Consider the following 21,042-nt stretch of genomic DNA (forward strand, 5'->3'; position numbering starts at 1 on the left):
CCAAAAAACTGGACATTGTAAAATAGGATTTAATTTCAGGCTCTACAGACTGAAATTTGCAAAGCCAAAGTAGAGGAAAAAAGGTGAAAGAACATGTTTAAAAAAATACACACATATACACATACACACAGTAACAAAAACCTTTTCTGCATGCTACCATGCATCTGAAATTTTTTGAAACGTTATTTTTAAATTCACACGCATACAGCTCAAACTTCAGTGCAATGGCTGTATCATTCAACACCTTTAGAAGAACAGAACCATGCAAAGAGGAGCAACTGCTTATAAAAATGGTTATTCAGGATTTATTCTGCAATGCAAAGGTGACAAACTAAAATATAAAAAGGTTGTTATGGCTTAACATTTTTGTTGCAGATTAAATATGCAGCATTGAAAAATGGAAAGGTGTGGCTTCATCTCTGACCAGCAGAGTTAAAAAGAAAAAAAGCTCTCCATTTTCCTTCATCATCATGGGATACACTGTTCAGGCAATCCGAATTAATAAAGACTTGCACTTCCATATGCACACAAGATCAAGTGTACCAGTTAGGATTTCACATTCACAGTATATAAGAAAATACACATGGAAGGAAAAGTAAAGGGTTAACTTAACAAGGATTTATTCACAGGAATACATGTAAGTAGAGAAAAATAACAGAAAAGCTAAACAAATGAAATGAAGAGGATCCAAACCAACTTTCACTCTGTAGCTTTTTACTTGCACCCTGTGTGCATATATCTAGGGCACAGAGGGCCACCAACATGCGCCAATACAGTGTAGGAACCCTGCATTACATCCATTAACTTAAACATATCTTTAAGATCATGCTTTGAACAAAAAAAAGAAAGCTTAGAAGGCAATATGTTGAGTGGGAATAAACATTGAAATATAGCAATCATGTCTTCAACTTCTACAATTGTCTTTATGTGCCAACTAACATTTACGCAGCCTCTTACAGATCTTTTACCATGTATTTTAAGTTTTAGAAGTTTTGATAAAATCACTAGTAGTATATAACCATGCAGAAAGCACATCACACTGACAGCACAGAGGCAAAGATTTTGCACAGGTATATCAGCTTTCCACATTGTGCAGGTTACACACAATACAATATCAATCTTACTCCTAACAAGATCCTAAAAAGATATTTCAAGGCCTAGCTGTAAACTACAGTACTTTATATCTATATTCTTAATAAAAATAAAAAATCCACAAATCTTCAAAAGGAATTTTAAATGCAGGGCTATATTGAATTGGTAAACTGCAACACAAACTGGCGCCACAGAGGTAAATGAATACCAATCTCACTCTATGCGATGCAAGCATGCTACTTTCCCACTAATTTAAAGTACTTTCAATCACTATGAGCCAGAATGCATGCCTGAACCTTAAACTGCACTTTAAAAAGAACGTCTTGGCCTAGAAATTAAATCTAATGAAGTACAACCATCAAATTATATCCACTACATTAATGTTTTAATGCAAAATCAAGATGTCAATCTTTAGTCTGATATGCCCAACCCCATTTATTCCTCCCTCCCTGCCCACCCCACAAAGGTAAAAGGAGTGACTCATTTGGCATTTCACAGGGTGCTTCATTGTTTAAATTTGTTTTGTTTTATTTCCAACTTTTTTTGGGGTACCTTAAATTGTAACTTCCAAGAACCTGCTTCTACTATGGGTAGGCAAGCTGATTTTAATTCTATTAGCTTCATTTGTGTAGTTCTTCAACAGCATGCAAAAACAAGGCCCCAACATGTGGGAAAATTTATAAAAATCTTTAAATTAAGGAAAAAAAAAAGCTTCTTTACTGTTTGTAACCCCCATTCTTAGGTTTCCTTTATTGTACGCTATAGAATTTTTCCTCTTTCTTATCCCTATGCATCATTTATGTGGTTCTTGTTTTGGTACAATTCCCCATAATATTCCAGGATGTACTGTTTTGTGAGTAGACTGAATAGGTTTTGTTTTTGTTTGTTTTTTTGCTTCTTCACATCCAGTGCGGAGTTGTAATTGGAGACAGATTTCCACCCACAAAGGCTCCAGATGTTAAAACGTTTCCCAACATCGACTTAATACAGTGACGGCAACACCTCCCTCCCGCCCCTCCCAGTAGGGTTGGGATTGTACTGTATTCCCTACTGGTTTACCCTTCCCCCCTGTAAAGGGTAACATTTTCCCTGGGTGCAGAGGCTCCCTCATAGTCTCCAAGACTGAAGGACCTGTAAGAAAACAAAACAAACAATTTTATATTTTAACAACAGTTTCTCTTAAAGCCAGCGAAACACAAAATTAATCAAGTAAGAATGTTATCTCTAACCAAAGAAAATGAAAACTGGACAAATTGCCTAAGATCATGCCAGCAGTCACTGATAACCCATGTTAGTACCTTTCCCTACGGTTTTCAACAGTCATCTGTGTCAGATATGAAAAGTGACACCAAACTGAGGACACGAAGAGAGACATGTGGAGCTCTACATTACACAGATGAAATTCAATGGATGCCCTGTAGGATACTATCAATCTAATTCTTTACCCCCCGACTGGTTATTCCTCACTTGTTTAATAAGATGCCTTACTTTCTGCAAAAATCAAGTAATACTTTCTTTAAAACAATCCTTTAACTTGTTGAGAATGAAAACATTATTCTTTTTCCCCCCCCAGTATGTCCAATATTAAGCAAACAAAAAAATCTAATCCATCAAAAAATAAAGGAACATTACTTCTTGTTGGTTGTCTGACGTTCTAGCTTAGGAGGCACTAAAGGTGTTCATAATACACTAAGTTTACTAGATTCAGTAATAGCAAAAAAGTAAATTTTAGGGGCGCCTGGGTGGCTCAGTGGGTTAAAACCTCTGCCTTCGGCTCAGGTCATGATCTCAGGGTCCTGGGATCGAACCCCACACTGGGTTTTCTGCTCAGCGGGAGCCTGCTCCCCCCCCCGCCTGCCTCTCTGCCTACTTGTGATCTCTGTCAAATAAATAAATAAAATCTTTAAAAAAGGTAAATTTTAACATCTCCTTCTAGATGTTCCTTACAAATAATTATTTTGACCCTATCCTACACAATCGTTTCCTATGTTCTCAGACCTCTTGATATTCCTGTAAAGAACCTTTCAACACTAGCAGTTTTAATGATAACCACATTAAGAACTAGAATCAGATCACTAGGATATTGTAACCAGCGCCTGATGCTGGTCCTTTCAATAAAAATCTACTAACCACTCAAGCCAAATACAGGGCATATCTGAAGACTGATGTGGATTCACAGAGAACGATTAGCCCATCTGTGGGAAAGTGCAAGCAGCACCTTTTCCCTGCCTCTGAAAAAAGGCAGGAATAGAAGACAGTGATCCACTTTCATCTCTAATTAGAAAACAGGTAACTATTTTATGCGTCTTAGAACATGATCAACTCAATAAATCAACGTAATTGGTGACATGATAGGGATACAGAAGTTACCAAATCTGCAAGTGCTCAAGACTCAGCTCACTATTGTATCATCTCTCAGGCCCTTGATATTAAGAGTCATTCTCATCCATTACATTCTCATGATTTAATATAAAGACAATTAAACACTATTTCAAAATGCTAAAGCCACAAAATAGCCACGAGTATTCAAAACTACAGGGGGACAATACACAAAGGGCTCTGAGATATTCCAGAGGCTGCAAGTCCATTTTTACTGCCTTGTAGGTTATACAGCACGGATGTGGAAACCTTTTCAGGTTTAAAATCTAGCTCCAAGTAAATGAGCAGGAGAGCAAACAAAAACTCCAACAAAGGAGGTAATTAAATTTGGTGGACATCTTTTGGACACACACTGAGTACACTCTCTGAGCCCTCCAGTCAATTATATCTCAGTTTTATGTTCAAAACCTAAAGAAGTGTATCCTTATTCACTGTACTGACCCATATTCCTAACATTTATTGAGCCAACTTAGTGTGTTAGGTAATATACTTAGTTCTGGCATCACATATAGTTTTAATCTTCAAAACAACGAAAGAACTGAAGCTATGAGATCAGGATTGTTAGTTTGACTTAAGTACAGAAAAACTGAAGGAACAAGAGTCCAAATGGACTTACCCCTCTACTACCCCAAATCCAAACAGACTCATCCATTGTCCATTTTAAAATACAATGCAGGTCACATGGTAGGTGCTCAATAAAATACATGTTGAAAAATGAATATTAAATATTCCCATCTGCTGAGCCCAAAACTAGTTGCAATTCTAGCAGGCTTTTCTCAAAAGCTCACAACACAGAAGTCCTTGATGTATCAGAGACTATAAATTTACACTTCAAAATAATCTTTACCCTACCAAAGTAAATGTGGGTGACTTCTTACAGGGCAAAAATTTTAAAAACGGGGATTAGTCTGTTGAGTAATCCAAACAGCATACCAATTTGGTTTTCTTTTTACTCAGGATTCGAAGTAAAACAATGCATTTTACCTTGCTTGCTAGTTTCTAAAGAAAATTCTCTAGCTTTAATTTTAAATTTCAAGGCTAATATAGCCTGAGTTTTACTCAACCTCTGCAGAAAACATACAGCTTTTATTCTACTCAGTAATTTTAGATTGCAGACCTAAGTTTCTTTATCCTGAAAAACTTCCACAAACTTCTTAAAACTTACCCCTAATTATGGGACTGCAGCTTAAGTGTATGAGATTAAACACCGTAAAAAGCTGCAAGACGCTCTTTTAAGGGAAGCGGAAACTGGTCAGAGAAACGCCTCCAATTTTCATCCCCAACTTGATTTTTAAATCCGTGAAGGATCTGCAAAAAGTGAAAAAACACCATTAATTCATCACTAACAGGAGAAAAATTCCAATCTGCATAGCTTCCGAAGTAAAACACTACTGACTTTATTTTTCTAAAATTTTAGCAATTTTAAATCAATGGTTCTCAAACTCTGTTGGATGTTATACCACTACATGTCTTACCTAAAAGCACCACATAATATATTCTAAACCTTGTTTGAAAAGTTTAGAATTCAAGCAAGTGTCCTAGTAACAGATGGATGCTAAGAAAACTCTGACTTACTACTAATGGACAACAAAGTACAGAATTCATCCAACAGATAAAATTTTTATGTCACATTTTTTTCAAATTGGAAATATATAAAGCTTTAAGTTCATGTCTGCAATCAAAGCTGACTAATTTTAGTATAAGAGGATTCAAACGGGTAACAACATTTTATTCTTATTCTGTTATGGTTGAGTACTGACTGGAATGAATCCAAAGGGACACTACTAAAACAAAGAACTATATAGACTTAATCCCCATGGAAACCATTTCAGATTTACTTTATTCAACAGTTTACATTATACTCCAAATCTCAGTCAGCAGTCTTTGAAAATATATGCTGCTTTGGGTAGGTGGATGATGGGACATCAATCAGCAGTATTGCTTGAGAAAATATTTTTGAAGTGTGTGCTCTTCTGATACAGAGTCACTGCTGTACCTTTAAAAAAGATCAATATAGATGATCTACCAATATTGATTTGAAGCAAAGAGTCTAGTTCTATATGAAATGTAAACGTAATTTAAAACTTTCCAACTAGTCTTTTAATAGTCCCAAGATGTTTATCATGGAGGCTTTATAGTTACCTTACCTTACAGAACATGTCTCTCAGATCATCTTTTGGGTTAATCCACGATGCAACAGCATCACAAAAAAATATAAAATCCTGTAACAAGCAGGAAATACACCTTAGGTTGCTATTTGTCAAACATAGCAAAACGTACCTATCACAAAAGAATCCTACCTCAAAAAAATTTTTTTTTAAAAATCACGTATGATAAGAAATTATAAAATAATGGCTGTCCCTATTATTCCACCATCAAGGAATCTCTACTCATTCAGTTTATGTTGGAATTTAGCACGCTTTTTAAATTTCTTTTTACACCACAGAACCCCTGTCTAGTAAATATGTAGCACCAACAATGGAATTAAAGTACCAAATGAGCACCAATCTTAAAATCTTAATTAATTCATTCATTAATCAAATTACTGAATTAAAGAAATACATAAATTCAATAATCTCACAGTTCTGACTGGCCTAGAAAGAATTTAAAGCAAGTTAAGTATATGTCAAATAAGCTTGATTTGAACTATAGTAATTAATAGATCTAAATTTCAGAATGAAATTTAAAGAAAATGACCAAAAGCTAGAAGAAAAACTACTTATACAGTTATAATACCTAACGCAACCCAACCCAGAGTGAACAAAAGACAACAAAAAAATCCAATGCTCAATTACTAGGAAAAACTGCATTACTCTCATGGTAAGAACAAGCTGACAAAAGGTATAGGCTTTAAGTGTTTCATTTAAATACTTTTTGATCTTGACTATCATACTGAAACAGCAGTTCAATATAGAGCACTTAAGATTATTGCTTATGTTCTGATATGTCAACTATTTAAAATTTTACTAAAGTCAGAGAACTTTCTTAATTTCAAAATTTACTGACTGAAGTATGTGCATAAAACACACATTTAAGCAATTAAAATTCCAGGTGCCTGAGGTTCACGGTTTATTCGAATTAGGATTTTCTTCCAAATATCAAAGTCTCATGTTAAAAATTAAAATATTTACATATCTAAAATTTGTGATGAAAATTTAAACATAAAAAATAACACTTAAGATATTTTTTTCTAACCACATCCAAATAAAATATGTAAAAAGCAGAGATTTGTACTAATTCTAAAGTTGGTAGTGATTTATGGACCACATATATACGTGTTACTCTCACCGTCTTAAATGTTAATTTGAAAACAAAAAAACCCAATAAAATCCTGATGGGAAAATGTTTCTTCTTAATATAATATACATTGTATCAGATAACTCTAAAACACATTTAAGATGACATAAAGTTCTTAAGTATTGAAAAAAAATCGCAGGAGGTTATTTTGCAACTAGGGACTATTTCCAAAGATGGCACCGGCTTGTTTTCATACAAGTTATTGTTTTACAAATGTGAAATAAGTCAAAAGACTTTTTCCATTTCTAATTTACAAGTTTTCAATGCCTATCACTACATTAATTTGAATTTTTAAGCTGGTAATTAATAATGTTTCTAAACAAATTAACAAACACAGTCATTAACACAAGCCAAGAGGTATCAGAGAGTATTGACTGAAAGATGTTCAAAGCATGTGTCTCCTGGAAATGAAAGGTTATTTTCTTGAAAACATGTCCCATAATTTCTTTTCCTTACCATTCACCTGCTGAGTAACCTGGGATACTTAACCTAGAGTTCCACAGCCTGCATTTTGTTGATTTCATACACATGGTGTCAATCAACATGTTCCTCCGGTGTGTGTGTCTTGCAAAATGACACTTGGATCCAGGTTATCAGATTCATATCTGATACTTCCGCCAAATCATTTTTTAAATGCTAAAAATGTCCAGATACTATCTAAACTAAGGAAACAAGAGAAATAAATCCTAACCTCTCCAAGTTATAACAGTTTTAATTGTTAATTCGGTGTTCTGTTTTGTTAACTACTGAATTTCTAAGTTTAATTCTAATTCCTTCGGTCACTCTCTTAAGTGCAGACACCTGAAAATTCTACTCCCTGATACTCAACAAAAGAAGGCATGTACAAGGGGCGCCTGGGTGGCTCAGTTGGTTAGGCATCTGCCGTTGGTTAGGCATCTGCCTTCGGCTCAGGTCATGATCCCAGAGTCCTGGGATTGTAGCCCCACACTGGGCTCCTTGCCCAGCAGGGAGCCTACTTCTCTCTCTCCCACCCACCCTGCTTGTGTTCCCTCTCTCCCTGTGTTTCTAAAAAGTAAAAAAAAAAAAAAAGACATGTACAAAGTGGAAGATGCTCCAGCTTAATCAGAGTCAAGAATATAACTCCAGTACCCTAATGTGTTATTTATTCCACAACAAAGATTTAGGAAATCATAAACAAGCATTATCATTTCAAAATATTAATAAGTATAAAAAAACAAAACACTATAATTTGTTTTGGGGTGCTTGGGTGGCTCAGTGGGTTAAGCCTCTGCCTTCAGCTCAGGTCATGATACTCAGGGTCCTCAGATCGAGCCCTGCATCAGGCTCTCTGCTTGGCAGGGAGCCTGCTTCCCCCTCTCTCCCTGCCTGCCCCTCTGTCTACTTGTGATCTCTGTCTGTCAAATAAATTAATAAAATCTTTAAACAACAACACATAATTTGTTTTTATTATCTTTTTTTTTTTTAAAAGATTTTATTTATTTATTTGAGAGAGAGAGAATGAGAGAGAGAGAGAGAGCATGAGAGGAGAGAGGTCAGTGGGAGAAGCAGACTCCCTGCCAAGCAGGGAGCCCGATGCGGGACTCGATCCCAGGACTCCAGGATTATGACCTGAGCTGAAGGTACTTGCTTAACCAACTGAGCCACCCAGGCGCCCCTGTTTTTATTATCTTTGAAAAATATGTAATATGTGATACTTTCATAATTAAAGTGTTAAAATAATTCACCCTGTAAAGTTTCATTATTCAGAAGATTAAAAGTTAAAAAATCTTTGTGACATCTTACTTGGATTACTCCACTGGGATTCACACTGATCATGGTACAAATCCCACGAAACGCTGAATCCTTTTCCTCATTGTCCCTTATGTTTCTCAGAGAGGTGCACCTATTAAATTATAGAACTGAGATTAGCATTTAAGTAAAAAGCAGGTTCAATCACAATACTAATGGACAGTATTTAATGGAATAAGCACATAGTATGGATAATGTCTAGATTCAAAGAATTTTCATGAAGTTTAAGTTTCTCATTCTCCCTTATGTCTGGCTCATCTTCTAATCACAATATAGTGGAAGCCTTGTAATTCACATTTTCTTATTAACAGATTGCATCTATAAAATGGACAGTTGATTTTAATCTCCCATTTAAACTTAATGAGGTTGAGCCAAGAGTATGTTATGAATTTTTAAAACTGTATTATAACTTGTATTCCATTAAACACTACTAAAAATGACTTGAATTGAAAGATTATCAATTGAAAGAAGCAGAACATAGGATATACTGCCACAATATAAACTATTATTACACAACTTATGGTGTAGATGTTTTAACTTTAACATTAACAAGCAAATAAAGTTTTTATACATAACGTAATTTAAACATGTATTTCTTAATGCAATCCAAGTTTTCAAATTAATTCTAAAAAAGAAACAATGCAAAAACCTAAATTTATAGAATTTGCATGCATCTTTATTTTATTGGATATTTAAATGCTTTTCATGTATAATCAAGCTTTTTAACACAGCAAGCATGTGACAATCTTATCCCATGCATCAATTAGTCGTTAGCCACAACATAAAATAAATATACATGACGATGCTACTGAAAAACCTCACAAACCTGATAGGACAAGATTAGTCACATGGTTGGCAATGATTAAGGATTGTGATTTTTGTAACCAACTGAAAATATATCTAAAAGTGAGATAGAAAGAGAAAGAAAGAGTGAAGAAAAATGAATTAAAAAAAAAAGATTGAATAATACACACCAGGGTCTTATAAACTGCTGTAGCATGGGGGCCACCTCTTGAGGACAAACGTAACCAAGACGACCAATTGTTATTGCTAAGGTAACGCAATCACGGTTATACACCACCAAACGCCAACCAAGACATGAGCAAATGAGGGGGAAGGAGAAAAAATAAAGAAAAAACAACAAATAACTCAGAAACAGAAACCAACAGAATTTGTGTATGATAATAAACATAAGATTTCACCAGTGCTGTTTATTACCACCCCCTAAAATAAGGGGCAGCAACATATATGGCATACTCTTGGAAAAAGGAAAACAAAAGGAATTAAAAAAACTTTAAAGATTGAGAGAACACCAAAAACCATGAAGTGCTTTTCTCGCTCAATCAAGTAAGAAGAAATTCTGTTAATAAAAAGATGAGCGATTAAAATGCATGGATTTAGAGATTCTCCATTCAAAGCCAGTTGAAATTTCAGAATTTAATAATGAAATCTATGTTTTTTCCCCCAATAATTATTAGTAAATGCGAATGATTACATTTCTGAATTGTTTACTCAAACACAGTTCTCAGAAGTTAAAACAGTTGAAATTTCTTTACTTCTCTACGTCTTTTTAAATAAGTGATTTCCAATCTTTCAAAATCATCTAGAAATTTAATCGCAATTTAAGTAGTTCTGTTTGTTAGCATTTCTAAAATGAACCAGTGGACCATTTGTTGCCTGATATCAAAATCAACCATCAATTTTAGGGGTTACAGTATACACCAAATGAATGAATTGGAAAATTGCTGTGCTGTTGTCAAATTCCATTCCAATTAACCTTTGATGGTGATGATTATGGTAGCAACTCAGATAATAGCCCACTAATTTCAAACCATTATTTGACATTAAGAAAATTTACAGTCCACTGTAATGACGTGATATGTGGACAAAAGGAACAAACACATAATCTGTCTTTGCTATAAAAGGCATAGCACAAAATAGGTAAGACATTATATTGATCACATGCTAGAATTTTACTTAAAAATTTCGAAGTGGGAATTACTCAAACATATTCACCATCAAAATTCATTCAGGAAGTCCTTAAACTTACGAAGAGCTAAAAGAAGTTGCAACTCAGAACTGCATTCTGCAATTCAAAGGTACATACATATAAATACATTTATACACAACGGGAAAAAAAAATACAAACAGAAAACAAACCATAAGGTGCTTTAATGGTGTTCTCTCAAAAACTTACAGGTTAACCTTTCATAAAAAAAGGGTGGGGGAGGGTAAAGAAAAATGTTTAAGGATTACTTGAAGCAAACTACACAGATAATACTAAAATCCAGCAGATTCATATGAAGCAAGAGAAAGAAAACCTATGTTCAAAAGACACAAACTATGCAACATTCTCATTAAACAGGCAAGTATGAACAATCCAATGAAACATGCGATAAAGCAGATGATGGTCCATTGAAAAAGTTCAGTGTAGGATATACTAATTGGAAAAAGAGCAAATAACTGCATATACTTAGAATTGGCTTTATGAAATATTAAGAAGACAGTAATTAAGTTGATAAAATCTACAGACATTAGCCATTGACAATGGTTTTATTTTTGTTAATTAACACCCACTTCCCCCTTTTGGATAAGGAATAATGGGAACATTTTCTGCAGCCACTTGTGATAAGATTAATCCAGTGAATCCCAAGTGCTTTTCAATCATATCAATTTAATTTGTCAACTTGATGGGCATTATCAACTTCTTGGTTTACAGTAAGATAATAATTAGAATATAAACTTATAAATAAAGCCAATTTGTTAAAGGAACTATCTTAACAAATTCACAAGCTGATATCCCACAAGAAACTTTAATATACATTACATTCAACATTTATTTGCAGTTATGCATTCACATTTAAAAATAAATAGGAAGTTTCTTTAGGTTCAACAGTAATTTTATAATGGCAAGTGTTCCAAATCTGAATGTCATGTATCGGTACTGCATTCTAAAGAGATAAAAACCTGACGAGATTTCATAACCATCCTAATACATAGGTTTTTGTACTTTTCAGCAAGAAAATCTAATTCACTTCACGATATAAACAGTACCCATACAGCCAAACAGCTATATAACTGTTTCTTAATTCAAAGATTTCCTTCCATACCAATAAACATATCAACTTTAATCACATTAAAATATTCACCTTCTATAATTAAATATAAAATTAAAATGCCTTTGAAAACCAATTTTCTTATTTAGAAGACCTCATTTTAATCTTCACATAGTATTTTGGTAAAACCCTCACTGACTAGATTTACTGGAATTATATCTTAGTTATATAAAGAAAAGGATGTGCCTGATTGAAAACAAAATTCACATCTTTTATCATTATTAACAAAAATCAGGGCGGGTGGAAAAAAAAAAAAAATCACCCTGAAATGTGTTCTATAGTATGGAAGGTACTCTTTAGTATCAACATGCTCTCTATAAATGCAAAAGAGAAACAAGCCTCCTGAATAAAAATCCCATAAAGTACTGCCTTAAGTTCCCAATTTGAAGGAAAATAATACAATGAAATACAAAATACACATGCCATTGTTAACCAATTAGTCTCTACACTGATGTCTATTTTTGGCTACAATTTTGTAGATTAAAAAAAAAAAAATTACTTCCCAGCTGCCAGTTACTCTCTGAATTAATATAAATTAAAATTCATATTGTTCAATAGTTATTTTAGCTGGGGTCCATTTGAGGGAGTATTTAAACACATAATAGGGGAGAAGTATTTTTGAAAGTCTCTGAAAATTGGTTATGCAATACAGTTAAAACAATACATACTGTCACTAAAATCTCAAACAGCTGTTAATAATAAGCTGGGTTTCTAAAGCTAGTTTTGCTTTGGTTTCTCTACGCATCTTAACTTTAAAAGGCAAATAGTTTTTTCTTCACCATAACAGTTCAGTCATATGGTACCTGTATTCTCTAACAACGTCTTTGGTGTGTTGGGTCTGTTAATGATTTCTACAAGCTGGTGCAACACCATAGGAATATAAGGCTGCATCTCTATACCTAAATCACCCCCAAAAAAAGAAAACAAAAGAGAAAAATTTTAATGTTAAAATATCAACGTAAAATATTCTGTTCCCTTTATTAACTGTGACATAGGTTAATAATAAATATTTATGTATAAAACTCATTTAGGTTAAAAAGAAAAAGCAATTACAAAAATACTAAGGTATCTAAAAATTTACAGTGCTTTTAAAAGGGGAGAAAGATCTTACCCATTTGAATGGAGATTTCTCCAATTGCCCATGTGGCATTATTGCAGACTGAAATGAACTCTGGATTTAGGTTGGTTCCCAATATAGGCATGAAATCAGCTAGAAAAAAAATTTTTTAACAACTATGTAGTAAACTTTTCAACAGCAGTGTATTGTGCTTTAAAGGAAATCTACTAGGTGGAAACTGAAATCTAGGCAAGAAATACCAATTTTTAAAAGGTTTTGATAGTATTTAATTTTAGGAAAGTAAAAAAGGCACTATCTGGCCACTGAACTTTCTATGAAGTAGACCAGGAAACATTAATTTTGGCCTATTTTAGGTATCATTAAAATGAGTCGGTCAGAGTAATCGCTCATCAGAGAAAATTCAAATTAAAAATGAGGAAAACATGATATGACTTTCTTCAAAGCTAGTTTTTCACACACACAAATTAAAAAAAAAAAATCAATGATTTTGGCTTTTAAAGAACTTTGACCTTAGTGTTCAGATTGTGATCTCTAAATATCATTTTCCACTTAAAAGGAATGAGGGCTCTCAGAGAAATGTCTCATTGCAGGCTAAAGGCAGGAAATGTACAAAACAAGCCTGGACTATTTTGTCATACCAGGAAGGAATAAGGAGCCAATTTGATTAAGCTCCCACTGCCAGTGGTAGGACAATTTGAGCATCATGAATTCATACTGACACTCAAAAAAGAACCAAACACAAACAAAAACTGAACTCTGAAACACAATATAGATACCTGTGGAAGATGCTGGGAATCAATTCATTATTTTGAAAACTGGTAAACAAAGAGAAAGAATCAAGTAATTATCCTACCTCCCCTATATGGTTTGTACCTCATGGTAATAATACACTGGTATGAGAAATGTCTCTATGTATATATTCTCACTATTAAATCAAGAATTAGAGTAGCATCCTTTTTTTAAATCCCCAGTAAGCTTTTTAAAGATTTTTATTTATTTATTTAAGAGAGAGCAAAACTGAGAGAACTCACGGAGGGAGAGGGAGAAACAGACTGGCCGCTAAGCGGACAGCCCTATGTGGGGGTTGATTCCAGGACCCTGAGATCATGACCTGAGCTGAAGGCAAACACTTTACTGAATGAGCCACGCAGGCACCCTAAGTTAGTAGACTTAAGCCAGAGTTTTTTCTAAACCTCAGCAATACAATAATTTTGTCCAGATCATTCTGCCATTGGGGGAGGGCGGTGCACATGAAGGGCACTGTATCATGCATTTGTTTGATTTTTAGCAACATTCTTTGCCTCTACCTACTAGGTACAAGTAACACACCTCCAGGGTTAAACAAAATGTCTCCAGACACTACCCAATGTAGTGTTAAAACTGCCCCTCGTTGAAAAAACCCTGATCTAGAAAATAACCATCATGGCCAATAACATTAAAAAAAAAAAAAAAAAAGGTAACTAGACACAGTGTACCTCCTGAAGATACACATGGTTTGTAAAGTCTGAAAAAGAAAGAAAATCCTTCATACAAGTTTAAATTCATAAAAACTAAAGCAGGTGTTAAGTATTGGTAGAACAAGCTTTCCATAAAGTAAGAATTCATTACACTTTCATTTAGAGTAGTTAGGCTTAAACCTGAGGATTTAGCACAGCATAATTAATGTTATTACTCAAAGTTCAGAAATACACTTGTTATTCAAAAGCACAACTGGGAACTGGGTCAAGTTGGTCAAAGGGTACAAAATTCCAATTATAAATAAATCTTGGGGGGGCGCCTGGGTGGCTCAGTGGGTTAAGCCGCTGCCTTCGGCTCAGGTCATGATCTCAGGGTCATGGGATCGAGCCCCACATCGGGCGCTCTGCTCGGCAGGGAGCCTGCTTCCCTCTCTCTCTCTGCCTTCCTCTCTGTCTACTTGTGATCTCTGTCTGTCAAATAAATAAATAAAATCTTTAAAAAAAAAAAAATAAATAAATAAATAAATAAATAAATCTTGGGGTTGCACTATATGACATGATAACTATAGTTAACAATACTGTATTGTATATTTGGAAGTTACTATGAGAAATAGTAAGAAAAGACAAGAAAAATAAAAAAAAAATCTTTTCAGTACATGAGGTGATGGATGTTAACTAAACTTACTGTGATTTTGCAATATATGCCTATATCAAATTAGGTCATATAGCCAAAACTGACACGTGTTATATGTTAATCATATCTCAATATAACTGGGGGCAGAAAGCTGAAAAACCCGAAGTACAACTCTATCAAATGAAAAAACCATTTCAGGTCCATGTTTTAAACCATGGTCCACGAAATCGTGTATTTAAGAAATTAGCATACAAAACGCTGGGATATAGATTCTAAAGAAAACCAAAAAGCCATTTAATCCACGATTTTGAGAGCAGTTCAGTTTACGTTATTCAAGGAATCCCTTATTGTCACAAAAGGCTAAGACGATGCTGTAATGTTAAAACAAAAAGAAATTGTTACTTAAAGTAAATGCTTTGGAAAGTTTCCTATGATATCTGAAAAAGTACACTGGTTTATGAGGAAGGCTATTATTACTTGTGGGTACCTCTAACCCCCGCAAAAGAAGGTTACTCAAAAGTCACCAGTAAACTAGCAGCATATGGTACCAAGGTTACACAGGTGGCATGTCCTTCACACTAAAATAATACTTTTCCAGCTTTTCTCCAGTCATACTATAAATGAGTGCCTCATGAGCAGCTCAAGTGATCATGAATTTAAGGGAGCAAGGACATTCTCATCCTACCTGTTTCACTCAGAGCAGCTTTAACTAGTATAATATGTATTTATAAAAGCTGGGATTCCATGACATTTCAGTTTAATAATAGAGAAATATAACTGATGTAAAACTAATATTAAGCACATCATAGCAGTAGGAAATGTTCATACCTATACAAGGCTTAACATGCTGAAAGCAAGCTTTTGTCAGGTCACCTAACAGGGCGAAGGAACTCTGTCGAACTTCTGGCATTTTATCCTACAAGGAATAAGAAGAAATTAACCCCAATGTGACACAGAGAATCAGGTTTTAATACATTTTAATTTAACAAGTCTCACCTGCATGCATTGATACATTAGTGTTAGAATGTTACTTCGGGCTACTAGCTGTTCAATGTTGCCTCCAAGCCCTTCAGCCAGGCCACTGAGTAAATCAAGAGCCACTATCATAAAATCTTTATCAGGAGCCTCATACTGATCTGGTTGAGCATTGTTCAGCTGAAATTAGACAAAAGTTTTAAAAAATTTAGTTTGAATCAATTAGATGAAAAAAATTTGTATACATTATGCCTATCCTTAGAAAAAATGCTTATGATGGGAGGGAGAGTAGATGTAACTATTTTTTAAAAATACCATGGCTTGTGCAAGAGTCTTCTGTACTAGGTTTACACAACGCTGGTACACAGGTTCACAGTATGGAAGGAAACCAGACTGCAGGGCTGTGGCAACTGAAGATAGGCACTAGAAAGAATAAAGGAAAATGTAAATTTCTGGACATACTTAAAATTATGATAAATGCTTACAAGAGTACTCAGTAAGTTTCTGGTCATTTGTGAGCCTGCTCTACTATTCTACAATGGCAGGTTATCTTTTCAGACCTCTCCTCTTTGGATGCCACTCACTGCTGTTCAGTTTGTGGAGGTTTCCTCAAAAAAGTTTCTGTAAGGAACATTATCCTTGGAGAACCAGATTAGGTATTACATATGCTTATTTTTTTCATCAAATGTAAGATATTTGTTCATCCTTTCATGATTAATGATATGGGTGGACTTTTAATGAGGATACCCTGAGCGCCTGCCAGAAAGTAAATCTATTTAAGCATAATGATTTTTCTTGTTTTGCTGGGCCCAGAATCAGCCACTGCTCTTAGTCATGGAGGTTTTGACTTCTCTGGCTAGGGACAAACAAACCATGGCAGAAATGATGACCCCTGAAATGACAGGGGAAACAAGAATGGCAATGACTGAAATGGCTCTACCAGCATCAATTCATTTAAACTATCATATCTGATTGCATGTTCAGTTATTTGAATAACATATCAACTATCAAACCTCAAAATGGACAGAAAGGGTATGAAGCAAAGTTCTTCCCTCATCAGCACCAAGACTCAATGCTACTTCACATATGACTAAATGTGTGTATATACAATAGGTATACAACACACAAAATAATTTAAACTATATCAACTGTCATGGTATAGCTATGTATCTATATAAAGAAATGCAATTTAATAGAGGACCTATAAGCTGATATGGAAACATCTCCAAGTTAACTGATTAACACTGAAGCAGAGCAGGTGAGAAAGCATGTAATATAATCCTTTGATGACCTAAAGAAAAAACAAAAACCAACCAACTTAACATCCATTGTGGGTTTTCTGTTTAACAGTATTTCTTAGTATGGAAGTACCATAATTAAGAAAGGGCAGTTACCTACTTATTCAGCATTTTAATAGAAGTGATTCAAAATGTTCATCTATTAACATTTTACTCATCACATATTCCCACATTTTTTATCTACAGATGTATTTTGATGAAACACGCTATTAGATTAACTAAAGGTTACCAGCTCAGCATACCTCAAGTAAAGGGAAAAGATCTTTATCTTCATCCTTTAACATGTTCCATTTCTGGATCAGTGGAGGCATTAGCATCTGAATATATTCCTATTTGTGAAAAACACATAAAAGCTCCACTATCATATATCATACAAGTCCTTTTTGGGTCTATGAAAATTAAAATCCATTTAGAGTAATCGTGTAAAATCATTACAGAATGCATTTTAAAGACTCAGTCTGCTCTCCTAATTAGTGCTCTAAAATTTTTATTTTCTGCTTTTTTATAACCTTGTTCTATTTTTAAGTCATCGTATATCCTTTCTGAAATAAAATGTATACAAGTATACCACTTCCCCAAAATTATTTGATTAAAATAGGGATAATCTGTTTAAGTTTTACTCTGAATTTTTTCAGTCCTGGAGCTTTTAACATATAATATGGTCCTTGCTGTACACTATGTTATAAATGACAGGTAAACTTACAGAGGCATTTGTATAAGAAGATTCATAATCATTTAAGCATCTTTAAACTTTAGAATCCATAAATAAATAAATACTAAATAAACAATGGTAATCATGTAAACAAGGGGCACAGATTCCAAAGGGTCTAACACATTCAGAAGAACTCTCTCCAACCCCCTGCACACAAAACAAAACTAACCAACATCAAAGCAAACCCACAAACCAAGTGTCTTGCACTAAGCTTTAAATTTAACTTCTAAACACAATTTTTTAAAGACTTCATATAGCTATCATAAACATGTCATCTATTCCTCCACTGGGAATTTTGAGCCTGAAATTCTATTATTTAAATCCTATTCAAACAAATCCAATTCCATCATACTCTTCTTAACCCTACTAAAAACAGAGTTTGGCTCCTTAGCCATACACACATACTTCTTCTATACCACTATTCAGTACTTCCAACTTATCATCCCAATTTCTAATTGTCTTATCTTAGTGTATGTTCATTCCCCCCACACCTCTAAGTTCCAGTGAGAAAACAAAGATGTCTAAATGTGGTACTCTAAAGCTTTAATATTTATGAAGTGGTAGATAAAAATACCTGGAATTAAGTAAAAGCTGAAACCCACAAGACCTTTATCATCCCTTTTCTAAAAAGTGTTGGTACGTTCATGTGATATGCTGATATGATTTCCGCACCAAGAACATATTTACTTTTAATACTATCTAGAAAGTATGTTTGCTGACTTAAGATCTACCTTCTTAAAGTAACCAACACTAAGTGTTCATATCTCCCTAATTGCATTTCCAAATATATGTTAACCTTTTGATCTTAAATATGGTATGTATTTTTTTCTTAATAGTTAATCACAGATACTCACTGGTTTGTTTAAATGATGTCCTACTGAATCTGCTAAAGTTCCTATGGCATCATAAAGAATGAGCAGGTTCTTATGCTGGTATTTACTAAAAGCGAAGACCAAGGTATCAAGTATATAAGCAAGGTAAGGAACAAGTTCCGTACAAGCTTCCTCTTCTAAGGTAGCAAAGGCACTAGAGTTTAAAAAAACAAAACAGAAAGAGAGGGAGATTATTACTGCCGCAGTTTATCATAGAGATAGGAAACCAAGTCTGCAGTATATAGAACATCTATTTATACTTTATATGCCTATCTCCTTACCTAACCATATTAGAGGCTTATTTTTATTATTCATTCCCCATTTCCTATCACTTCTTTCAAAGAGGCTGTCACCTACAGGCATTTGCTTCACTACAATACTAACAACTAAAATTATTGTTGGTTCTTAATATTCTATCATTCAACAAATTGAGCAGTGTTGTGACCTCCTAAATGTTTCCCTTAGCAGGAGGGGAAATGGGATGATGCAGGTGGTCAAAGAGCACAAATTTTCAGTTTTAATAATAAATTCTGAAGATCTAAAGTACAGCGTGGTGACTGTAATTAATAACGCAGTGTCGTCTTATTTGCGGAGCATAACAAATAACACGGAGGACATGGGGAGATGGAGAGGAGGAGGAGTTGAGGGAAAATGGAGGAGGATATGAATCATGAGAGACTATGGACTCTGAAAAACAACCTGAGGGTTTTGAAGGGCCGGGGGGTGGGAGGTTGGGGGAACCAGGTGGTGGGTATTATGGAGGGCAAGCATTGCATGGAGCACTGAGTGTGGTGCAAAAACAATGAATTCTGTTACGATGAAAAGAAATTAAAAAAAAAAAATGCAGTGTTGTATACTTGAGAGTTAACCATTCTTACCACACAAAAGAGTTACTTATGTCAATTATGTCAGGTGATGGAAGTCTTAATTATCTTTATCTTGCTAACTGTTCCATAATGTATGTTTACCAAGTCATCATGCTGTATACTTTTTAATTTTTTTTAAAAAAATTTTATTTATTTATCTGACAGAGATCACAGGTAGGCAGAGAAGCAGGCAGAGAGAGGAAACAGGCTCCCTGCTGAGTAGAGAGCCTGAAGTGGGGCTTGATCCCCGTTCCCTGAGATCATAACCTCATCCAAAGGCAGAGGCTTTAACCCACTGAGCCACCCAGGTGCCCCCACGCTGTACACTTTAAATACATGGATTATTTTTGTCAACTTTTCCTCAATAAAGCTTAAAAATGTTGGTCTAAATTCTATACCATGCATTAGGATGCAAAGTGTGTTATTACAAACTTGCCTTATGTATGGCTTACCTATTAAGACAAATTAAGACACAAAAAACAAACACTCCAGAGACTGAGTAGTTACTTCAATTTAGGCCCAAATTTTGTCTGGACTCTAAGGTGTACCTGGCTCTTCATTTCTAAAATTAAGGTTTGTATTATTTTCTATTCTACCCACTCAGCAATTTCCCAAAACAAAAGGCTTAAGCCATTTGTTAGTGAAAGCCCGGTCTTAAATTGTTTATGTATTTCCTTTATAGCACTTGCCATGAATTATAATTATACAGTTGTTTAGTATTCTATTATTAGCCTCTAAATTTAAGATGGCAGGGACTGTAAACATAGCATTTAATACATGCCTAATGACTAGTAGAGTTAAAAAAAAAAAACCCACAAAACACCTTAAGGAAACCAAATATAATATGTATCCTCCCCTCATTAAAAAAGTAGTGCCAAAGCCCTTTTGGTTCAATGTTCTTTCCTCTTATTAAGGATTAGATGCTTTCAGGTGTTTTTGCTTCTCATCTGGTAAAGAGTACAACTCCACTTAAATTCATTTCCCTTTTTTCTTCTTATTAACAAAGTCAACAGTAAAGCAATTTTAATTAAAAAGTTAAGAGCTGTAAATATGTCAGGACTTTTCAGAACACAAAAGGTTTGTTCCAGAAAACTGGAATATTTATAGTAATGAAAATAACTGCTGATCTGATAGAAAAACAGACAGCCCCAAACCCAAACGACATACAGCCACTGGAGTGGATTCACTAAGTGAAAGCTAAGTCATTGTGGGACTTTTCTAGCTGATCTTTAAACTAATGATATGAGTCTGGTCAAACTTTGTTATTCCTTCAAGAGCAAGACCCTCACTATCACCACTCTAGATGTCTGCAAGAATTAAGATGAAAGAGAATTCTACTGTTATCCTAGGCACAGAGAAAGGAAATGAGTTGAAGGAACAGCTGACACCTAGTTGACTCACATTTTGACTTACAGAATCTACAGGTAATAAAAGCTCCATTAACAGTTTAAAACCAACATTCCACCACAAAGCTGAAAATTAGTTTCTCACTAAAA

At 34.5% G+C, this 21,042-nt stretch overlaps 1 protein-coding gene across 2 annotated transcripts in view; it reads right to left on the reverse strand.

Moving 5' to 3' along the window:
- Window positions 1-697: 697 nt before the first annotated feature.
- Window positions 698-21,042, reverse strand: part of TNPO1 (transportin 1) — an 87,507-nt gene continuing 67,162 nt past the window's right edge. For both annotated transcript variants that reach the window (XM_032848712.1, XM_032848720.1), the window contains exons 14-25: window positions 18,663-18,834; window positions 17,339-17,425; window positions 16,114-16,221; window positions 15,820-15,978; window positions 15,652-15,739; window positions 12,766-12,864; window positions 12,458-12,553; window positions 9,513-9,588; window positions 8,533-8,632; window positions 5,619-5,693; window positions 4,637-4,779; window positions 698-2,223 (exon numbers count right to left, since the gene is read on the reverse strand). In XM_032848712.1, the coding sequence (XP_032704603.1) occupies window positions 4,672-4,779; window positions 5,619-5,693; window positions 8,533-8,632; window positions 9,513-9,588; window positions 12,458-12,553; window positions 12,766-12,864; window positions 15,652-15,739; window positions 15,820-15,978; window positions 16,114-16,221; window positions 17,339-17,425; window positions 18,663-18,834 (1,168 nt within the window). In that variant the 3' untranslated portion in view covers window positions 698-2,223; window positions 4,637-4,671. The remainder of the gene's footprint in view (window positions 2,224-4,636; window positions 4,780-5,618; window positions 5,694-8,532; window positions 8,633-9,512; window positions 9,589-12,457; window positions 12,554-12,765; window positions 12,865-15,651; window positions 15,740-15,819; window positions 15,979-16,113; window positions 16,222-17,338; window positions 17,426-18,662; window positions 18,835-21,042) is intronic.

Source organism: Lontra canadensis, unplaced genomic scaffold, assembly GCF_010015895.1.
Source record: "Lontra canadensis isolate GAN:19392208 unplaced genomic scaffold, GSC_riverotter_1.0 scaffold4, whole genome shotgun sequence".
Taxonomy (NCBI): Eukaryota; Metazoa; Chordata; class Mammalia; order Carnivora; family Mustelidae; genus Lontra; species Lontra canadensis.